This window comes from Ambystoma mexicanum, chromosome 9, assembly GCF_040938575.1.
Source record: "Ambystoma mexicanum isolate Mex_15411 chromosome 9, UKY_AmexF1_1, whole genome shotgun sequence".
Classification (NCBI taxonomy): Eukaryota; Metazoa; Chordata; class Amphibia; order Caudata; family Ambystomatidae; genus Ambystoma; species Ambystoma mexicanum.
In genome coordinates this window covers 920174639-920194758 of record NC_090931.1, presented here as the reverse complement: position 1 = coordinate 920194758, position 20120 = coordinate 920174639, and the positions used below count along the sequence as shown (strand labels likewise).

Below are 20120 nucleotides of genomic sequence, written 5' to 3'. Positions count from 1 at the left end.
GGCAGCGGAGGGAACGCATAAAGAAATAGGCCGTCCCAGGGAAACGAGAAAGCATCGCCCATGCTCCTCGGCTGGGGGAACCTGCTGGCGAACCTCCGGCACTTGGAATTTGTCGCCGTCGCAAAGAGATCGATTTGGGGTTCGCCCCATCGTCGGAAGAGTCGATCCACTTGATCCTGGCGTAGTTCCCACTCGTGGCACGAGCGCAGCTCCCTGCTGAGTGAGTCGGCGATCGTTTTTTTTTATTCCTGCCAGATGAAGAGGCACCAGAAACATCCCTTGGGCGACGGCCCAATGCCACAGATCTTGGGCTTCCTTGGATAGGGCCGGGGACCTGGTTCCGCCCTGCTTCCGGATGTAGATCATCATGGTGGTGTTGTCGGTGAAGATCCTCACCACCTTGCCCTTGAGGGACGGAAGAAAAGACCTGAGGGCCCAGAACACCGCGCGGAGCTCCAAGATGTTGATGTGGAGAGACTCTCCTCAGGGAGCCAAAGGCCTCTTGCGTGAAGATCTCCGGAGTGTGCTCCCCAACCTTCCAGGGAGGCGTCCGTCGTCACCGTCACCTGGTGAGCTGGGGTCTGAAAGTTTGTGCCTGCCGACAGATGGGAGCGGGTACCCCACCACCGGATCGCCCGACGGAACGTCTCGTTGAGAGGGATCATGTCCTCGAAGATGCCCGTCGACTGGATCCAGCGGGCATCGAGGAACTCCTGTAAGGGTCTCATCCGAAGCCTGCAAAGGCGCACCAGATAAATGCAGGAGGACATCATCCCGAGGAGGGACTTGATAGATCTTACCGTGGCCATGTCCGTGGCCAGCAGACGCTGCACCTTGCCCAGAATGGTCCTGGTCCTTTCCTCCGACGGCGAGGCCAGCCGCGCCACTGTGTCGAGCTTGGCTCCCAGAAACAGGACGACTTGCGACGGAACCAGGTGGGATTTTGGAAAGTTGATGGAGAATCCCAGGTCCGTGAGCAGCTGGACGGTCTTTGCAGTGTGCTCCACGGCGAGCTCCCTTGTCCTTGCCCAGATGAGCCAGTCATCCAGGTAGGGGTAGACATGGATCCCCTGTAGGCGCAGCCGCACCGCCACTGGTGCGAGGCCTTGGTGAACACCCTGGGTGCCGACTTCAATCCGAACGGGAGGGCCTTGAACTGGTAGTGCCGCCCTTGGACCACGAACCTGAGGAACTTTTGGTGTCTTTTTAGAATGGGGATGTGGAAGTAGGCATCCTCCAAGTCCAACGATGACAGGAAATCGCCCTCCTCCAGCTGTCCCAGCACATGCTGGAGGGTGACCATACGGAACTTCTGTGCTTTGATGTACTTGTTCAGTCGTCGTAGGTCCAGGATGGGGCGCCATCCTCCTGTCTTCTTTTTTACGAGGAAGTAACTTGAGTAAACTCCGGAGCCCCGAAGCCTCTTTGGGACAAGCTCGATGGCACCCTTCTTGAGCATCGCCCTTACTTCCAACAGTAGTTGAGGGACGTGATTTTCCTTCCTGGCCACGGGTGGAACGCGAGGGCACTTCTTCTGAAACTCGAGGGCGTACCCTTGGGCCAGGGCGTCCAGCACCCAACGGTCGGTGGAGATGAACTCCCACACGCTGACGAATCTCGCCAGCCGGCCTCCCACCGGGGTGCTTCGGCGGGGGCCCGACCCCACGGTCGGTTCAATCTTGTTTGGAGGCAGCCTTGCCTCCTTGACCTCCTTGTCGACGACGGGCACCACCTGACTTGCCGCGTCCCCTGTAAGCTTCCTGGGACAAAGATCTTGCCGCTTGGCGGTAAGTGGAGGAGCCACTGCCGGATCCCTTGGAGGCACCTTGTCTGCCTCCGGAGCTCCGAAAGGACGGCCGTCGTTGGTGGAGTACGCCCAGTGCCCGGGCAGTCTGTCTGTCTTGATGGCCTGAAGGGACTCATCAACCGCCTTCCCAAACAGGTTGTTCCCGTCAAAGGGCATGTCCAAAACCTTGGTTTGTATGTCCTGGGGGAAATCAGTGGCCTTGAGCCATCCTTGTCGTCTGAAGCAAACGCTGTTGCCCAACTGAAGCAAACCGGTGTCGGCGATGTCCGTTGCCACCGTGATGGCGTGGTCTGAAGCAATCTCCCCCTCCTGTAGGATTTCAAGGGCCTCAGCCTTTTTGGCGTCTGGAAGGAAGTCTTACAGAGGGGCGATTTTGAACCACAACTCCCTGTCGTAGCAGGCTACGATAGCCAGGGCGTTGGCCTACTTAATAGTCGTCGCTGCGGATGAGATGATCCGTCGTCCCATCGTGTCCAACTTCCTGCCCTTGCCGTTCGGCGGGGAAGTTGATGTTGAGGCCGATGCCCCCCCCCCAGCTTTCTTCTTTGCCACCGCCGAGACAACCGAATCCAGGGTAGGTTGTGCCTGAAGGCACAAGGGGGCAGCGCCGGCGACCCGGTACTTCTTCTCGTACCGGTCCCTCTTTGCCGGCGCCGTGGCAGGGTTCTTGAGGAGGGCGAGCCCCTCATCCCAGATGTCATCAAGAAGCGGTACGGCGAGGATCGTCTTCCTTTTAGCCTCGCGCCGTTGGTAAAGGAACCCTTCTTTCTTCTTTTCTTCTGGGCAGAGCTGAAAAAGCATGGATGCCCTGGAAATCATGGCATGAAAGGATCCAATCTCGTCGGGCGGGGACGCCCGAGCAGGGGGCGACGGGGGACACGTCCCATCGTTGCCTCCGTCGTCATCTGTACCTGTCGTAGCCGTGTCCATGCCTGCATCATCCCCGTGGGTAGTAGATCGGGGGGAAGGCGTAGGATGCGTCCTCCTCCTCTTATGCGGTGGACTCTCCGAAGGTCCTGGCTCCGGTTCCCCGTCGGGTCTGGCTCAGGTACCTCCATCGGGGGAAGGGGCAACCTTGTCCATATCTCCGAGCATAAGGACTGAATCGCTGACAAAATGGCCGCCGAGGTGTCCTGCGGCGCCAGAAACGACAGGCGCGAGGGCTCTTGAGGAGGCTTGTCGGCGACACCCTCGCTCTCGTCGTCGCCCTCGTCGGGATCCCTCCTGATGGGCTGGGCCTCTTCCACGACTTCGATGAGCTCTTCTTCAGAGGTCGTGTCCGTATCCATGATGGCCACCAGCCCCTCCCCCACCTTTTCCAAATGGGACTTTGTGGGGGTCTTCTCAATGGGCCTGAAAGACTACTCCCTCCGCGGTGGCAGGGAGACTCTGGGTCCTGAGGGCGCCTCCACTGGTGTAGCCACCACAGGCTTAGCAGGGTGAATTAAGGCCATCGTCACCTTCTGGACGCCTGGGGCCTTCACCTTGGGGGGAGGGTCCGAGCCTCGCTCCCCCTCTGCCGGAATCTTCGAGATCGACCGGGGCCTCTCCAGAAGCTTCACCGGGTTCTCGGACTTCCTCTTACCCGAGCCAGAGCGTTGGCTCGTGGTTGATGGCGCCGGGGAGGATGCACCCTGCCTGGCAGCCAAGGAGCCCGACCATTCGGCGCTCCCGGTGCCCGCGGACTCGCGGTGCTTAGCCTTTTGTTGGGCCCCCGTCGCCGGGGCGCCCTCACAGGACTTAGAAGACCGCTCGGACTTCTTTTTCTTCTTCTCGCCGGACGGGCTCTTCCCTTCCAGCCAGTTGGCGAGACGGAGGTGGCGATCCTTCATGGTCCGCTCCGACATGTTCCCACAAAACGCACAGTCCTTCTCCTTGTGCGTCTTGTCCTCATGGAGACAGTAGAGGCATAACGAATGCTCGTCGTCCTTGAAAACATTCTGAAGCTGGCATCCAGGGCAGGTCCTGAACAGCTTCCCGGGCGTCGAGCTTCCTTTCTCCTGGGCCATGTCCGGGTAGGCCTCGGAACTTCTGGAATCCTCCAAAAGCGTAACTCGACAAAATCTTCACCCTTGAGGGGCGTACGTAGAAAACTCTGAAACGGATCCCCGTTGATCGGATGTAGAAACGGTGGAGGGTGAGGCTCTATTTAACCGAAAAATGAGAAAAATCTCCTGAAAAGCGCGTAAACGCAGCAAAAGCTCGAGAGCTACAGCACGAGGACTCCCAACACTTGAACGTGCGGTAAAAATCTGAGGATGGCTGCCAGAGGCGGGGCTTAGGGAGAGGGCAGTCATTGGCTGGGGGCAGTATGACCCAGAGACCAGTGATTGGTTACTACTTCTATACCGAGGATTCCTGGCCTGACAGGGAATATTCATGAGCATGTGAATCCATGCCAGACCCCATGCTGCAGAAGCACGCCGCAACAAGCCGGTGCAACGGCAGATGCCCCGCTCACCACGTAGTGGGTGGGGGCAGCGCCCCTGCGATCTCCGTGCCCGCTGTCTGGAGGCAGCAGATTCCATCCGGGCATGCGGGGTGCAGTGTTCCGTGAAGCTGTTGGGCCATGGGGACGTTAGGTCTCACTCGTTCTTTGTGTTGTCTCTGCTCCTCCCCCCTTCGCCGGGCCGCCATCTTGGGGTCACTGAAGCCGGCGTGCAGATTCTTCCCCCATCGATTTCGGGGGCTCAGGAGGTGCGACGACCACACATTTTTGGACCCCAATGTGCCTGGGGTTTTCTGAAAGTGATAACCATGCTGATTTTCGTATGTTGCAGGAACCGCCTGATTTCTGCTACGCAGCGGGCTCCCCACGGAAGCTGTTAAAAGAGCGGCCACATCGATGGCACTCTTGGCCACGCCCCAGGGGTCCAGTTTTGCCCTGGCCTGCGTGGAACCAAAGATAACCAATTTGGTTTTGGCACTATTAAGGCACATCTAATTATTAGCCATCCAGTTCTTTACTGACTCATATATGTTTATTAGCCTAAGTTGCCAGTGTAGTTGCCACTTAATTCCATCAAGCGCTGAATATCATCTGCGTAGTTTGCAAATTGAGTCCCCATGTTTGTCAGTAGGTCGCAGAAAGGCCTGATGCATATGTTAAACAGGGCTGTAGGTAGGCACACTCGCTGCGGAATGCCACAGTGTATTCGCTCTGATTCCGAAGTGGCATTCCCCAGCACACCCTACATTTCCTGTTGCTCAAGAAGGAACAGATCCAATCCATAGCATCTCTTGAGCAATTATCTGTGGTTACTAAGGTTTCCAGCAGACATTTGTGATCAAGCAAGTCGAATGCTGCCGACAGATCTAATAATATCAGTATCCACGACTTGCTTAGATCCAGGCTGCCCATTATGTGTGTTTGGAGATCCAGTAGGGCACTTTTTGTCCCATAGTTTGCCCTAAAGCCCAATTTGTCTGGGGTGGAGGATACTCACACACATTCAAGTTGTTGCTGTAGCTGGATGGTAGCGATCGTGTCCACTATCTTCAAGAGGAGGGGGGGTGTTAGTGATAAGCCATTGCCTCCACGTGGTTCAAGCCCGTTTTTTTTCTCCAGTGGGGTTACTACAACCTCTAATTATGTTGAGGACCAGATTATGTGTAAAAGAAGCATTGACAAAGCGTACTAGGAAGGGGGTGAAGGCATTTAGGGTGCCATGGGTGAGTTTAGACGGAAGGACGTCGCTTGGGCAGGAGGTAGGCCGCATGCCTTAAAGTGTTTTTTCCATCTCTACCTCTGTGACCGGTTTAAAGTGGAACTTGGGGTCCTTTTCCATCATCAACCACCAGTGTTTAAAGTTGCATCTCTCCACTAGCATTATTCACTATTTTGGTGCAGGCTAGATTGACTATCTAAAAAAGCCGCCTGAACCCTAGCGCAATCCTCGTTGGAAGGGGTGAAGAGGTGTGGAAGTTTTTTGTAGTTTTGAAACTGTTATTTTAAAATTGTTGTCAGCACTTACGATTTGGTCATTGAAAAAACGTTTTGTTTCATAGATTTTATTTTTGTACGTTTTTTCCAATGATTTCCATACTGCCTGGTCTTTGTCAGAATTTGTTTTTGCCCCCAAGCATGCTTGGCTTGTCTTTTCTCCCTTTTAAGGTTGGTTAGTTCTGCACTAAACAATTTCTGATTGGCACACCACCTTATGACCTTAGCTTTCAATGGGCCATTTTTATCCCAAAACGCATTCAAGTGCGTGCTGTATGCATTCACCAATACATTAGGGGAGTCTAAGTCAGTGGTAGCGTCCATAATTAATTTAAGGCAGCAACTAAGGTCCTCTGGTTTTATCTTGTTTAAGTTTCTGCCGATTACTCTTATGGGGATTTTACGGGATGAGGTGGCCCATAGGAGGAATAAGGACTGACATGACAGCCACTTCTGCAGGTGTGGACGTTGCAGCAGGGTGGCGCCTGCATAACAAAAGGGAAACTTAAGAAGGACTTTGTGTCTTCAGCCTGCGACAAACCCAGGAGTTTCAAATCGTGTTCAGAGAAGAACCAGGCAGAGCGGTGGACGTAGGCAAGCAGCTGTGGCAGTCCATAGGAGGCCGAGCAGGCAGCAGCCTCCCCGCCAATCTTGAAGAACCATGTGGTGGCAAAGCCATGAGAAGCAGACCGCAGACCTGAGCAGCCGACGAGTAATGGGAGAAGTAACTATTGTTCTGACACAAGGACACCCGATCCCAGGAAGAACCGACGAGCTACCCGATCCCAACAGCAGGTACAGGGAAGTTCAGGAGGCCCGATAGCAGGCAGCAGAGTGGTCCTGCATTAGGGGAACACTTCCTCTGCTCAGTGGTCTAACGAAAACCACTGACCACCAGAGAGTGAGAGACACAGGTGTTGGGGACCCACATCAAGGAGCGAGGCATCAACCTCGAACCAGTACTTGCCGAGAAAGTAAGCCAAGAGAGCTGAACAAAAGAGCGAGAGAAAGAAAGGTCTGGGACCCAAACCAGGAAACAATGCATCTTCCTCAGGGTCATACTTGGCAGGAGAGGGAACCAAGTGGACCCAAATGAACAGAGAGAGAAGCCAGCGTTGGGGGACGATTCCAACATTTGAGAACTGTGTATTTGAAGCTACATAAAACATTGACCAAATAGTGTTTCCTAGATCATTTTATTCAGTCATCCTTCTCTCAGATGCTGGGAGATATAAGGTAGCTTGAAACTATGGTAGCTGGATAAATAAGGTGTTGGTGGTGGCCACTAAGCAAATCTTGAGGGTCTGGAAAACAAGGAAAAAGCCAAAGGTTGATGTATGGTTATCTGATTTAAAGACTCTGTCCAGTTATGAGAAACTCATGCTACAAAAACAGAAATGAGAGAACGAATATTTGGAGTTATGGGGGCCATTCAATGAATTGTATAATTGAGGATATCATAACAGTTGGGTGAGCGCGTAATTTATGATGACGTGAGTGAATAGGGTAATAGTATGTGAGTTTAGTTGTTTGGATAGGTTTGTGTATGTTCTTGTTTTGTGTTTCTTCTCTTTTATATATAGTAATGTTGCAATGGACTAGCTGTATTTGGTGATTCTTTGTTATATGACTTCACAGTGAGGAATGTATATGTTTGCTTAGTAGGAAGGATCATTTGATTTGTTTATGATATAACCAGCTCGTCTTAATCGATGATGGTGTTGTGTTTAATATTTGAAATGACAAATAAAAACTTTAAAAAAAATAAACGTGGATCAGAGGAAGGAAGTTTTACAGCGTGCTTCTTCCCTTTGGCCTTGCTCGGCCTGTTCTGAAGACATTTATGTCCCCATCCAACTCAGAGGGCTCGCCAGTGTTGCTTCACCTCGTAAGCAGAGCAATGTATAGTTGGATATCCGAGCGTGGCTGCTGTTGTTCTTCAATTAAATAACTGTGTAGAGAAACCCTGTTATCATTCTCTCTGCATGGAAACCTCCAATGAAATATCCTACTGCACTTAGTTCTAACCAGGACAGGTGACTCTCCCCCTGTGTAGGTTCACCATTGTGCAATTTCTGATCTGAAGCTACTTCCACAGATCTTTTTCCGCTAACTTAGTCTCTGTGGTGACTGGACTCTGACTGAATCTTTGTTCTGCTAGTTTGGCTGTGGGGTACTTCACTGCTGGTTTCTGCCCATTCAGGACAACCACTCCAGCTGCTACTCAAGGCACCAATATCTGCAATCTCAGTCGATGTTACTACATGGTGATTTTGTCGACTGGAACTCTTCAATGGGGTTCCTTTACTCGGATCTAAGTGATTCCTGTGCTGCTGAAAATGTTGACAAAGAAAATGCTGAATACAAAAACAGCGAGGCGCATTGATCACGTAGATCACTTTTGCCCGCATCCCTATACCTGCTTCCCCTTTGCCTAACTAATTACCTTGCGGCGGCGCACTTCTATGTGTGCCGCTGACTCCCCTCTATCCCTACAGTGTCAGTTCCCTTCCACCAACGTGGGTCGGAACTGGCGCTGCAGGGTCCTTTTTTCCCCTTAAAAAAAATGTTATTGTCCCCCACTATCCATATAATGGAAGCAGGGGACCCCCCCAAACCATTATACCAAATAGGAGCGGGGAACAGACACCCCCCACCCCCACCAAGTCCCACTCACCTTACTCAGTGTAAAGGGATTTGGGATTTCTTTTGTCGTTGAATGCGCAGTAATCATGCATTCAGCATTTTTTGGTCACCATTTTGGGCCAATATCCCCTTACTCACCTAGGGGTTTTTCTTTTTTCAGTTCTTTGGCACCCAGGGTTTTCATTTGCAGAAGTAACCGGCCAATTCACCAACCGCTGATGTTCAAGCTCCAGATCAGAGTGCTGGCGAGTCACCTTAAGAATCACAATCTCTTCTTAGATGACCCTTGAAACTACTTAGGGGTTTCCCTGAGCTTCTCCATCTTGGGGGGTGGGGGACTCCATGTGTGGCACTTGAACTTACCTTCATTAGGTAGGATTGGAGCTTCTTTCAGGACAAGGACTTACAATGTATTATGGCTTGTGATAACTCTGTACTGTGAGACCCACTAAAAGCCCAGGAGTACTCACTTGAACACTTTATGACACTGTAAGGTCATGTTTGTCTGTTATTTCTGTAATTCTAAAAGGTTTCTGTTACCTATAATATTTTGTGGGTATTAGTACAAAATGTATATAAATAGAATTTGTATAGATATGTTGTGCAGACATTCCCCTATTGTGTGCTTTTGAAAAGTGTTTGTTTAGTGTACCTTAAACCATCCTTCACCTTCCGAAGCATTGCCTTGACTCCTCAGTCACAGTACCAATTGGATAGTCAAGATAACTCAGCAGAAATCCAAGAATATTCATATACATGGGGCCTAGTAATAAGGTCTTAAAGAATCTCCCCAACTGGGGGTAGTTGGAATGATGTGCCCTGGAACTTCAGGGACACAGTCAGTCCGTTAAGCTGGGGTGATCATCTTGGACATATTTTTTAGAAACGTATTTAAGACAGAACATCTTCAATAGTCTTTTCTTGCGCGCAAGGAAGAACCTTGAGCATCAATTCTTTAACGGGAACTCATTCAGAAACACCCTTTTCGAGAAGTAATGAGAGGTCCTGAATCAGAATGTTGGGAATGGCATACGAGAAGGGGAGGGGTAATTGGTGAACAATCTTGCCAGGAATCGGTGGCAGTAGCCAGACAATATCCACTGGTTTTCTGCAAGTAACAGCATGAGGCCCCAGAGGGTACGTTAGGAGGGCTTCTGCGAGTACTCACAGAGTCTCATTAACAAATATGCGTCCCTATAAAAATGTTGTGCTGTTTGCCTCCCAGGAGGCAAAGACTGCCATCCTTAAAGAAGATAAAACTGGATGTATGCTTCCTATTTTTGTGCCTGTGCATTGCAGAGAAGGTTCATCATTTACACAGAGAAAAGTCACATTCCAATTTGGGAATCTATGTAGCTAAGGCACCCAGTTTGCATTAAAGCAGGGGCGCAGACAATCAGGCCCTTAGCATGTTCTCCATCTGGGAAGTGGTGCACAGGTGGAGTGCACTCTCAGGGTACACTTTGAAGGAAGGTCAATAGGTCTTTGCAGGGAGCATCCACCAGTCGGGCTGCAGTAACAAACTCCACCCCATCCATAGGTAAAGACTCCCTCATGAAGGAGCTCTTGTGTACTCCTGTTAGCACTTCCAATGCGCCCAGACTAACAGCGTCAATTGTATCACTTGTGTACTAACTGCAGTGCATATTGGTAGCACCTGTCACTCTTGGCAAATCTATAGAGCTTTTTCCATAATACTCTTGAAAAGATTAGGAAAGCCATATATTTCTGTATGTGGTGCAAAGCCCCACTCTGTGCTTTGAATAGTATGTGTGCACTCCGTAAAGTGAGAATGTATTAAGACTGGAATAATGCAGCCTCCAGTACCCCCTTTAGTGCTGGCACTAAGGGATATCCTTAGAGCAATGTCCTATCCTTGTATAGGAGGTTAATGTTTGTAGGTTGTTTGACTTAATACATCCTTTGATTTGCTCTTCTATTGGAGCCCAAAATCCGAATAATTTTGTAGTTGCAATGGGGCATACTGAACAACAACCAGATTTATCGAACAGCTTTTTCTTTTACCGTCAGCCACGTGCTTTCCGATTCTCTTGTTGGAGCTAGATGTCTAAGACAAAATATATTATATTGTCTTGTGAACAGTTTTAGGGCATTTCAATGCTTTCTCTAGGATTTAAATAGCATATTGCTTTTAGCAGAGTGCTTGGTCACACATTTTACTGTATTTGAAAAGGCACCTATTCTGTGACAGCAATTCATTTGTTGCCTAGGTTTGTTTCACATCACTTGGTGATAGTAACTTATTAGAATCCTCCATCAAAAAAATATTTTAATTGCGAGAATGCAATTTTCAAACATAATTTGTTTGCTACAGTTTCATTAGTCTCTACATATTTCTTAAAGGGGAAAATTCTCTCAGATGCTTTACCGATGTCCACGCAATGCATTGAGCATTATGTTGACTTCAGTTGGCTCACAAAAATCTTGCTATTCAATGCATTATTTTTATCTACAGCTCTAAATACAAAAATAGATTAAAAAAAAAATACTTGTGTGTGTTATTGTAAGCTATATTTTAAATTGATTGTCATGAAGCCATTCTCTGTTCTTGAGCTCTGGTAACACTCCATTCCACATCTTATCCATAGTACAGTATTCATTGCATGTTCCCCATGCATACGCCGATTCAAAATGCAGCATAAGGAGATTGGCTGGAAATAGCACATATTTAGCACCCATTGCAACTCCTCTGCATTGTCAATATACATTTCCACTGAGACTAAAATGATTGCTCATCACTGTGAAGTCTAGCATTCCAAAGACCAATGTTTTGAAAAAATACTGGTAGATTTAGAGGAAAAAATATTCAGTCAAGCTTTCTACAAGACATTTTATGGTCATGTGTACTGGAACAACATCTGACTTGATTAATATGAAAGAGGATTGAACGAGGTGCACACTAATCAGCCGGTCCGATAGCACCGCGAGTAGCGCGCTCGCTTTGACATCTGTGGAGAGTCTGCTAACGCAGGTTCGAATCCCGGCAGAGCCAATGTCAGCCTTTCATCCTTCCAATGTCGATAAATGAGCACCACACACCGTGGGTAATAAGCAGCGCTCAGATACCCGAGGGATCATAGCACTATATAAATGCTAAATTATTAGTAATTGCAACATAAATTCGAATTTGACTTCATGCTTTCATGCATATAAAACTTCCCTGCGACAACTATACCACAGGCGCTAAATGTGTGTCTGTATATTTTGATATGGTTTTCAATAAGGAGTCAATTCCAATTGTGATGTGCCCCAATTGTGATGTGCATGCAGAGCAGTACATTGTGATATATTTTATGGAATTTTGGCAGGAAATACACCACTAGCAGTTTTGGATATGTAATGGAAAGACATTGGGGGTCATTCCGAGGTTGGAGGTAAGGGATTACCGGCGCCTGTAAGGGCACCGATGGCGGTAATCCCTTACCTCCGTATTCCGAGTTCCCTTTGCGGGTCCCTCTTTACCTCCTGCTTTTAGCAGGAGTAAATTACGGGACCCGCAAAGTGACCTTGGAGTAAATTACGGCACCGTAATTTACGGTGCCGTAATTACCTCCTTCCCCATTCCCATTGAGCCCTATGGGGGCAGAAATGGGGATGGGGAAGGGCTATGGTGAATGGGGAATTACCGGTCCATCCAACCTTGGAATGGACCGGTAATTACTCCATTCACCATGCCGGTATTCCATGGAGTAAATAGCTCGGAATGAGGGCCATTCTCTTTCCTCTAGAACAGGGGTCTGCAACCTTTGGCTCTCCAGATATTTCAAACTACAATTCACATGATATCTGGATATTGACTATGCTGGTTAGGGATGGTGGGAGTTGTAGTCCAAAACATCTGGAGAGCCAAAGGTTGCAGACCTCTGCTCTAGAACGAGTAATCCCCTCTGCACATAATCGATCTAATGCCTCTCTTAACCATAACTTCACATGCAGTGCTGGGTCACCCAGTGACTTTTTTGAAGAAAATTCACGATTCAAAAGCCGTTGAGTAGCAATGTAATCAAGGCAATTCATCATAATTTTTCTGACCTTATTGGCTTCCTGAAACTAAACTGAGTTGTAATTTTACAACAGAGGGATTGACATTCCATAGGTCATGTTTTTTTTCTAAAATAGTTACTGCTCTCAGTGGGATATTTGGAATTTTCAAAAGCAAGAATGTCCATGGAAACAATTGCTGAGAAAGATTCAATGAGAACATCTTCTGGCAAAGGGTGTGCATATCCGGATTTGTATATTTGGAGTCAGTGCTCATGTGGTGATCAATTTGTAATTCAGCTCATAACTCTGGTATTTCAGTATAGAGTTTTCGTCCAAGGAGAGATGTGGTCACATTTCTTGGAGATCCTGCATGGTAGTTATTAAATGTAACTTAGTAATGAAAGAGACTACTGTACCTCCACACTTAAGGGAGTTCCTGTGGAGCGGGAACGGGACCGGAACGTGAGTGCAGCAATGCGTGCATCCGCTTAAAAATGTGTGCAGGGGGGTGAGCTGCATGCGCGCAACATGGCCACATCCTCGACTCGACCCGCACCTGCTCTGAAACGTTAGTCCCTTTATCTGGCGAGGGGAGACTCTCCACAGATAAGTAGTAAGCAACCTACAGTTATATATATATGCATAGTGTTATTTTTACCTACCTTTAATTGCTTCATGTGTGCTTTAGTGTAATAGATTAATAAACTAGAACATATTTGTACTTACCTGCCTGCTGCCTTTTGTTTATCAAATCAGTAAAGTGTTAACTGTACTATAGAATAGTACACCTCCCTATTAAGTTCAGTCTGACTGCTCAGCCTTGCTACCTTATGCGAGTGGTTATGTTTAACTCTGGTTGAAATAACCACATTGCCCCAGGTAGAGATAACACAAATGCAACCTGACTTGAGCTAAAACAACATTTAGTTTTAGAAATTAGCATTGCTTAAGAAAGATCAATTGATGGCATTTAGATTTAATATTTTGCATTAGATTGTAAGGTAGAAGATATATAACATTGTATTAAATTATCAAATGCCAACATCACCCAAAACACAAGGTTACAATACACTCAATGCTGTACCTGTGCAGCATCTTCTTCACATTTAAATAACTGCACCATCTGAAGCATCTTTAACCGTCGGACATCCACCATATCTTCACACCTAAACAAATTTAAAAAAACAATCTGTTGGTGGCACATAATATGCAATGTATCATTAATGTAATGCACACTGTACATTTATTTTAATTTACGACATAATATATATACTTTCACATTTATATGGTTACTCTTTTTGTCTGTGCTCAATCAACTACCTTCAATGAACACTGTAATCTACATGAGACACAAGAATTGTGATTTTCTTCCACTTGTTATGGTCTATGTGTGTAAAGGTAACTGAAGAGGGATGGGGAAGTTTGCCCCCTACTCCCCCTCCTATAAGATATCTGACACGGAAGGAGGTCAGGGGACACTGTGAATGCCCATACTATTTCGGACCAATTCCTAGTGCTCCAATGAAAGACTAGTATGTCGAGAGGTACCCCTCAGCCAGCACTAAAGGCAAGGTGGGGTACAAGTCTACTGAAGAGTGGACGAGGAGCCCCAGGCTGCAACCAAAGACACCCCAATTGACAGTATTGACTAAAGTGCCAAGAAGCCAAGTTGCTGAACTAGATAGAAACACCACGACTTAGCAGCTTTAGACATGAAGCACACGTGCTAGACGCACTTTGGGACATAAACACACACTCGAATACACAAAGAACACGAGCGTACAGTTCTATAGTTAGAGGACAGATATATATACACATACTGTCATTGCTTTTATTATTTTGCCATTAGCTAAAGGCAGAAACCGCGAGAGCAAGAGATCCTGAACAAAGCTTGCAGATGCTTACATGCAAATAACCTGATGGAACTTCAGGAGCACCTTTGTGACCTGACAGAAGCAAGTGTGACTAACCTATGGAGAATATAGAATAGCACAAACACGTTAGGAACGGCATAATGGTTTAGGAAAATTATAGCAGGCTACAAGCCTCTCAGCAAGAGCCGAGTTGAGCTGAATTCAGGCTGGACGAGAGCAAACGTGTGAGACAGGACCCACTTCCAAGGCCACCAGATACAGACGGCATTCCATTCCCTGAATGACAGTAACACCAGCTGGAATAAATGCAAATCATTCTTCATAATTCAGAGCTGCACAGCTCCAAATTGTAGTCTGCAAACAAGTGCCCCAGCCAACTCAGAAAATGGACAGCAAGCAGCACTGGGAAAGGGAGCCGATCTCACTCCGCCAGACAGAAGCTCGCAACAAAGATCTTACAATGCGAGACAAGTGTCGCACTGAGCAAAAGAGCATAGACTAAGGTGGTATACACAAGTTACAATACAGACACATAGTCGTTCTTATTACCTTGAGAAGGTACATCAAGAGCTGAGAACGTTTGCAGATCCCAGGCCTGGGGATGTCAGCTCTAGCCAATCACAGTTTAGTATTCTAGGGGTGGGTAGCAGCGGGCAAGAACCAAAGACCTTCACACTGCAACGCTGTTATAGACAGTGACTTGGGGATGGACCAGGCCAGCCACCTGACATGCGAGAGCCAGTAGAATAACACATATAGGCGATTATATAGGTTATTAGGCTCCTGGCGCCCAATTCAGTAGTCCAATAGGTTTTCTGGAGAGGAGCCCAGGTTGTGACGTCACTCCAATGCAATTTTAGGTCAAAACTGGCCTGCGAGCCAGGAGATGTTGAGACGTCCACGGATTTCTTCTGTCCCTGTACTGATCCCAGTTGGTTTTTGTTGTAATAAACCAGAGTTTAAACTTGCTGTTTGACCGAGTCATCCGTTTGTCCAGTGGAAGGTGTTGGGCCTTCCAAAAGTCTGCAAACTCCTAGTGGCCCTCTGGCATACCTAGGAGTTTGTCCCAACATAACCATTAAAACCAAACGCCAAAAAGGCAAAGAGTATAGGCATGTGAAATTGCTTTTCTGGACATTAGCTTCTCATGCCTCCACAATAAGAGATGCATATTGTGCTTGATTCCCTCGGGCCCTAAAAAGTGAACTTTCAGATTGGGCATAAAATGTGAATAGTATCTGACCAAGTCACAGTAAACAGATACGTTATGACCAACACACTTGCCTTCCAGTATTTAAGTTTGTCCCTTTTTAGCATTCATGCAGCAGCAACTCAAGTGTATTTCCATTGCACAGCAGATTTCTTTTAAAGCACTTCAGCACTATTTAACATGCTTATATGATGGTTTATAGGTCATGTTAAAATGCACAACAAATGCCCATTAAAGGTATGAATTACAACTATCCCAATTAGACACATAATGGCGCTACAGAAGAGCATGAGGACTATATGTGTTTGCATGATTGACTCTATAAAGGCAACATTGGTGCAGTAGCAAAGTAGTTTGAATGCTATAGAGCAGGCAATGTATTGATGGAAAGAAATTGCTTCCGTATATATGACCCTGAAGAATAAAGAAAGGACGGGAAATTATGCATGCATCCACCAAGGCCTGGCACAGTTCTTAACCCAATTCCCCCCCCCCCATCTACTACAACCACATGGTAATGTTTAGCCTATGACGGGGTTGCACTACAATTCCCATGAACCCTTAACATTCACTATGCTAGCTAGAGTTGATAGGAGATGTAGTGCAAAACATCTTGCGAATCAAAGGTTGCAGACCTCTGTCTTATGACATCAGGTAAAAGGTAAGCCTTCTCCTAGACTACATGCACATCTATTAGCAACCACCCGATGAACACCCTTATGAGCATTGGGTCAGAAACAGGTCAGTGAGTACATGAATAAATTCAGATTGTTTATTATAAGGATTGCTCAGATATAATGTGTCAAGCGAAGGAGTCTCATTTTAATAGAATTCAGCATCATATTTGATCACAGATTCAGGTATTCCTAGTCCAAAGCTCTCCCGTTCATCCACAAACTGTGGGCGTCTGTCTGTTCCTGCAGGTTGCCATATGGGTAAGCTGCTTTAAACATGCTGCACAGTGCAGCAAAAGAATTGAGCACTCCCTGCACACATACACCTCAATTAGTGATCTGGATACCACACTCCCCAACTGTCATTTCCCAATATTTTATTTAAAGCAGCAGTGTAACAGCATTGGCATATGCACAAGGGAATGGCTGGGTGGGAGTTCTGAAGGAGAAAGAGTTACGGATAAGAGTAAACTGAATTACCTTTAAGGTAACTGTTACACTTTCATCCATATAGCTTTCCCATTTCTTCCTAACTCCTTGGGACACATTTCACAGCAGACTATTTCATGGGGAAGATCATCCGCCATGCGGCTTCAAGTAACACTTAATACTGATTACTTCCTGGCCAAAAAAAGGGTCTGGCTGGGAGAAAACAAAGAGAACAGTACTAACAAACACATGGAGCAGAGACCAAGTTGCCCTTCTAAAGATATTATAAAAGGGAACATGCATTTGGAACACCATGTTGATGGTGTCTTGGACATGGTGGCATGCGCATGCAGTCTTTTGGTAACAGACAGACCATGCAAATCGTATACCTTTGAAATGCATCCATTTCCCCTTGCCTCTATGTGTTAGGTCCTGAACCTTGGTCTTGGACCTACCATATACAGTAGGGGTGGGGAGACTCTGCTTATTTGTGCAGACCCATGAGGGATTTTACCTCCTTTGTTATGTTGCATGGTTCCCTTGTTCTATCCCACTCTGTTATTTTATGTCGAGTGCCTATCTGAGATAGTTGAACCACATAAAAGGCATTGGGTGAGGAGAGCCCTTTAAGAAAATGACTATTTTTATAATATATTTTGCATTTTTTAATACTGTTCAGTATATGCCAAGTACTTATTTGACCCGATAGACATTTAAATGTGTAAGAATTAAAATATGTTTTTTAGTATGTCTGTGTTGTGTATTTTCGAAAGATAAGTTATGTTATGTTGATTTTTTACTGCACACTGCTACTAGTCCAAGGGCAGTCTCCAGGCGCTCATGTGGCTCGGCAAGATAAAAGGGCCGGGTGCTTTTATGGGGATAGGATGATAGGACAGGCCATTTTGTCGCTCCTGTGTTACTGGAGTGCTGAACCCGGTGTTTGGGTTTTCACCCATACCATTCGCCCACGATTAATGCCTGTGCGCCTATTGGGGAGTCATTTCCAAGGTCCCTACTAACATTTGGATCAACAAAAGCATTCTGACTAATAATCAAAGTATCTACTTTACTTTCTCTGCTGCTGTCCCTGATCTGCATTCCCTCCAAACTGACTCTGAAGAACTCACAACTAATTAGCGATAGACTGCGAAAGCCTGGTGGTCTTTGAAAAGTATTGCAAGTCTATGGAAGTGTTGAATTGCTATTGCTGCAACTGAATAACCCTTTCTATTCCTGTAACAGAACATTTTCTGAGTGACTATTCGTTTACTCACCTGAGGTATTGCTGATATTTTCTATTGTGCCAATTAAGTTAAATAGTACTTCCATATCTGAATGTAACTTTGCCTTGTGCATATAAAATAATTGTCTATTTTACTATAACTACAGGTGTGTGAGAGTTTCTTTGGGCCTATCTATTTACTGAGTTCATTGTACTTAGCTACAGATCACATCCTCCTCCTAAAATAAGCTTGGCTGCTCTGCCAATCCACCAAACCATTGGGTAGTACAGACTTATACTAAGAGTTGGGGCCTGTATACCAAAGGGATAGTTTAATAGAGTCTCACCTGTTGGTAGACTTTAGGAAAACTCTCCTAACACTGGTGATGCAGCTGGTGGGATTGAGTAGTGTTGGATTACATTGACTCCTGGTTGTACCAATGTCCAGAGAATCCATCTGCAAGGCTGGCTCTATCCAACTTGTGACTACTAAATAATTGTAAGGTGTTAAACTTTAAAGCAGAAGCTCTGATCAAACTAACAGTAGATAAACTAAAATATATGTGTAAAGATAGAGGCCGCAGTTGTAATAGAAAAAAGAGTGAGTTGATCCAAAGCTTGTTTTTTAAATTTTTTTATTTTTATACGGTTTGTTCAAACCTTTAAAAAAGAACACAAACAAAAATAAAAAATTCATTCCCACATCACAATCTTCAGCGTGAAATTCATTAGCCTTAAATACACCAAAGTTTCATCACACAATTCTCTTTACAGTCACTATAAAATAGCTAATAGCAACCAAGTAGCTCTTGTTTATTCACAACAGCTACTTGAGTTTGCTAATAGCCCCCTTAAATCTCCCAGGAAAGTGGTCAGGGCATAGGTTAGTTTTCTATCTGATCCACTGAACATCAATGTCCACCAGTCTTCGCCACTTAAAGATTGGTAATTTCCAATAATTGGAGCAAGATGTTTAGATCTCCGACCTTGAAGAGCATTGCAGAACAGCACAAGATGTTTTAGGGATTCTTCGTGTTTGGTGCAGAATCTGCAAGTTAGATCCTTGTTGTGATTTTTCACCCACGTACTCAGTCTTTCCTTAGTTTTGAAGGTGTTTAATTAAAAGTTCAAAAACAAAGATCTTCGGTATGGGTCAGGAGAGTGTTCCACAGATTTTGAACACTCGTTGAAAGCTTTCGGCTCACTTGGTACATCTTTCATCAACCTTTGTTTCGTTCTTTGTTCTTCTGTTGAAATACAATCAAGCCTCCACAGTTTGATCTTGGCTTTGGTTGGATTGCAGTGTAAAGTCGAGATCTTGATTTCCGAGACCCTGAGCAAGGCCTTGCAACATTGTGCCCATAATGTTGATCTGCTTCCTGCATTACCATTTCCAAGATTATGGGCCTCATTACGAGCACAGAAGTAATGAAAAAAGGAAGGTGGAATGGTAATACCGGCATCGAGTACTCGTCCGGGCCTTTACAAGCCTTAAAACCCGCCATTACCGCCACCGCCTGTACCATGCCCCTTCTTACTGGCATGCATGCGTCCACGCGCCCTTGGCGGCGGCAATATTGGGATGCCGCTAACAGGAGGACATCACAAGTAAAGTGGGCATGCACATACCGGCATCCCGAAGGCGGTAAATAGGGTCCGGACAATGGCGCTACTACAGGCATCGTGGATCACCCGTAAATAGCAACCTGCTGTGTACCCAACTGCCACAGGTGCACACAATCTCCGCGGGTGGAGGCAATGGAGCCTGTCCCAGCACAAAAGAAGCACACCCACACACCACACCCCTTCCTACACCAAAATGATCCCACTTGCTGTTGCAATCCTGGGGCTGGAGGACATGGCTGTACTGCTACACCAGCAACAACAACAACTACAACAACAACAGGTAGCACAGAGGAGACGCAGGAGGAGATGGAGGGTGAGACAGGCCCAGCAAGTCCCACCAGTGCAGCCAGTGATACCAGGTAGGCAACCACCAATCCTTTGCATCAGAGCCAGTCCATTCAACCTAACCCCTGTGCAGATCCACACCCTGTACCGGTTGTACCGGGACACCATCACCACCATAGTGGACATGATACATGACATTGTAAGCCTGATAGAAATCTGCACTGCCATCCCCCCATCTACTGAAGGTAGTGTCTATGCTCCACTTCCTGGTCACAGGCACCTACCAGCACACAGTGGGGCAGCTGCATGGCATATCACAACCTCTCTGTTCAGGCATGCTGACCCAGGTGCTGGATGCCCTCCTGAAGCACGCAAGCATCCTCATATCACTACCAC

General features: G+C 46.7%; 1 protein-coding gene across 5 annotated transcripts in view; it reads right to left on the bottom strand.

The window, feature by feature from the left end:
* SESTD1 (SEC14 and spectrin domain containing 1) overlaps nucleotides 1-20120 on the bottom strand; it is a 1198983-nt gene that overhangs the window by 230214 nt on the left and 948649 nt on the right. For all 5 annotated transcript variants that reach the window (XM_069616097.1, XM_069616095.1, XM_069616099.1 and 2 more), the window contains one exon: nucleotides 13486-13567. In XM_069616097.1, coding sequence (XP_069472198.1) covers nucleotides 13486-13567 — 82 coding nt within the window. The remainder of the gene's footprint in view (nucleotides 1-13485; nucleotides 13568-20120) is intronic.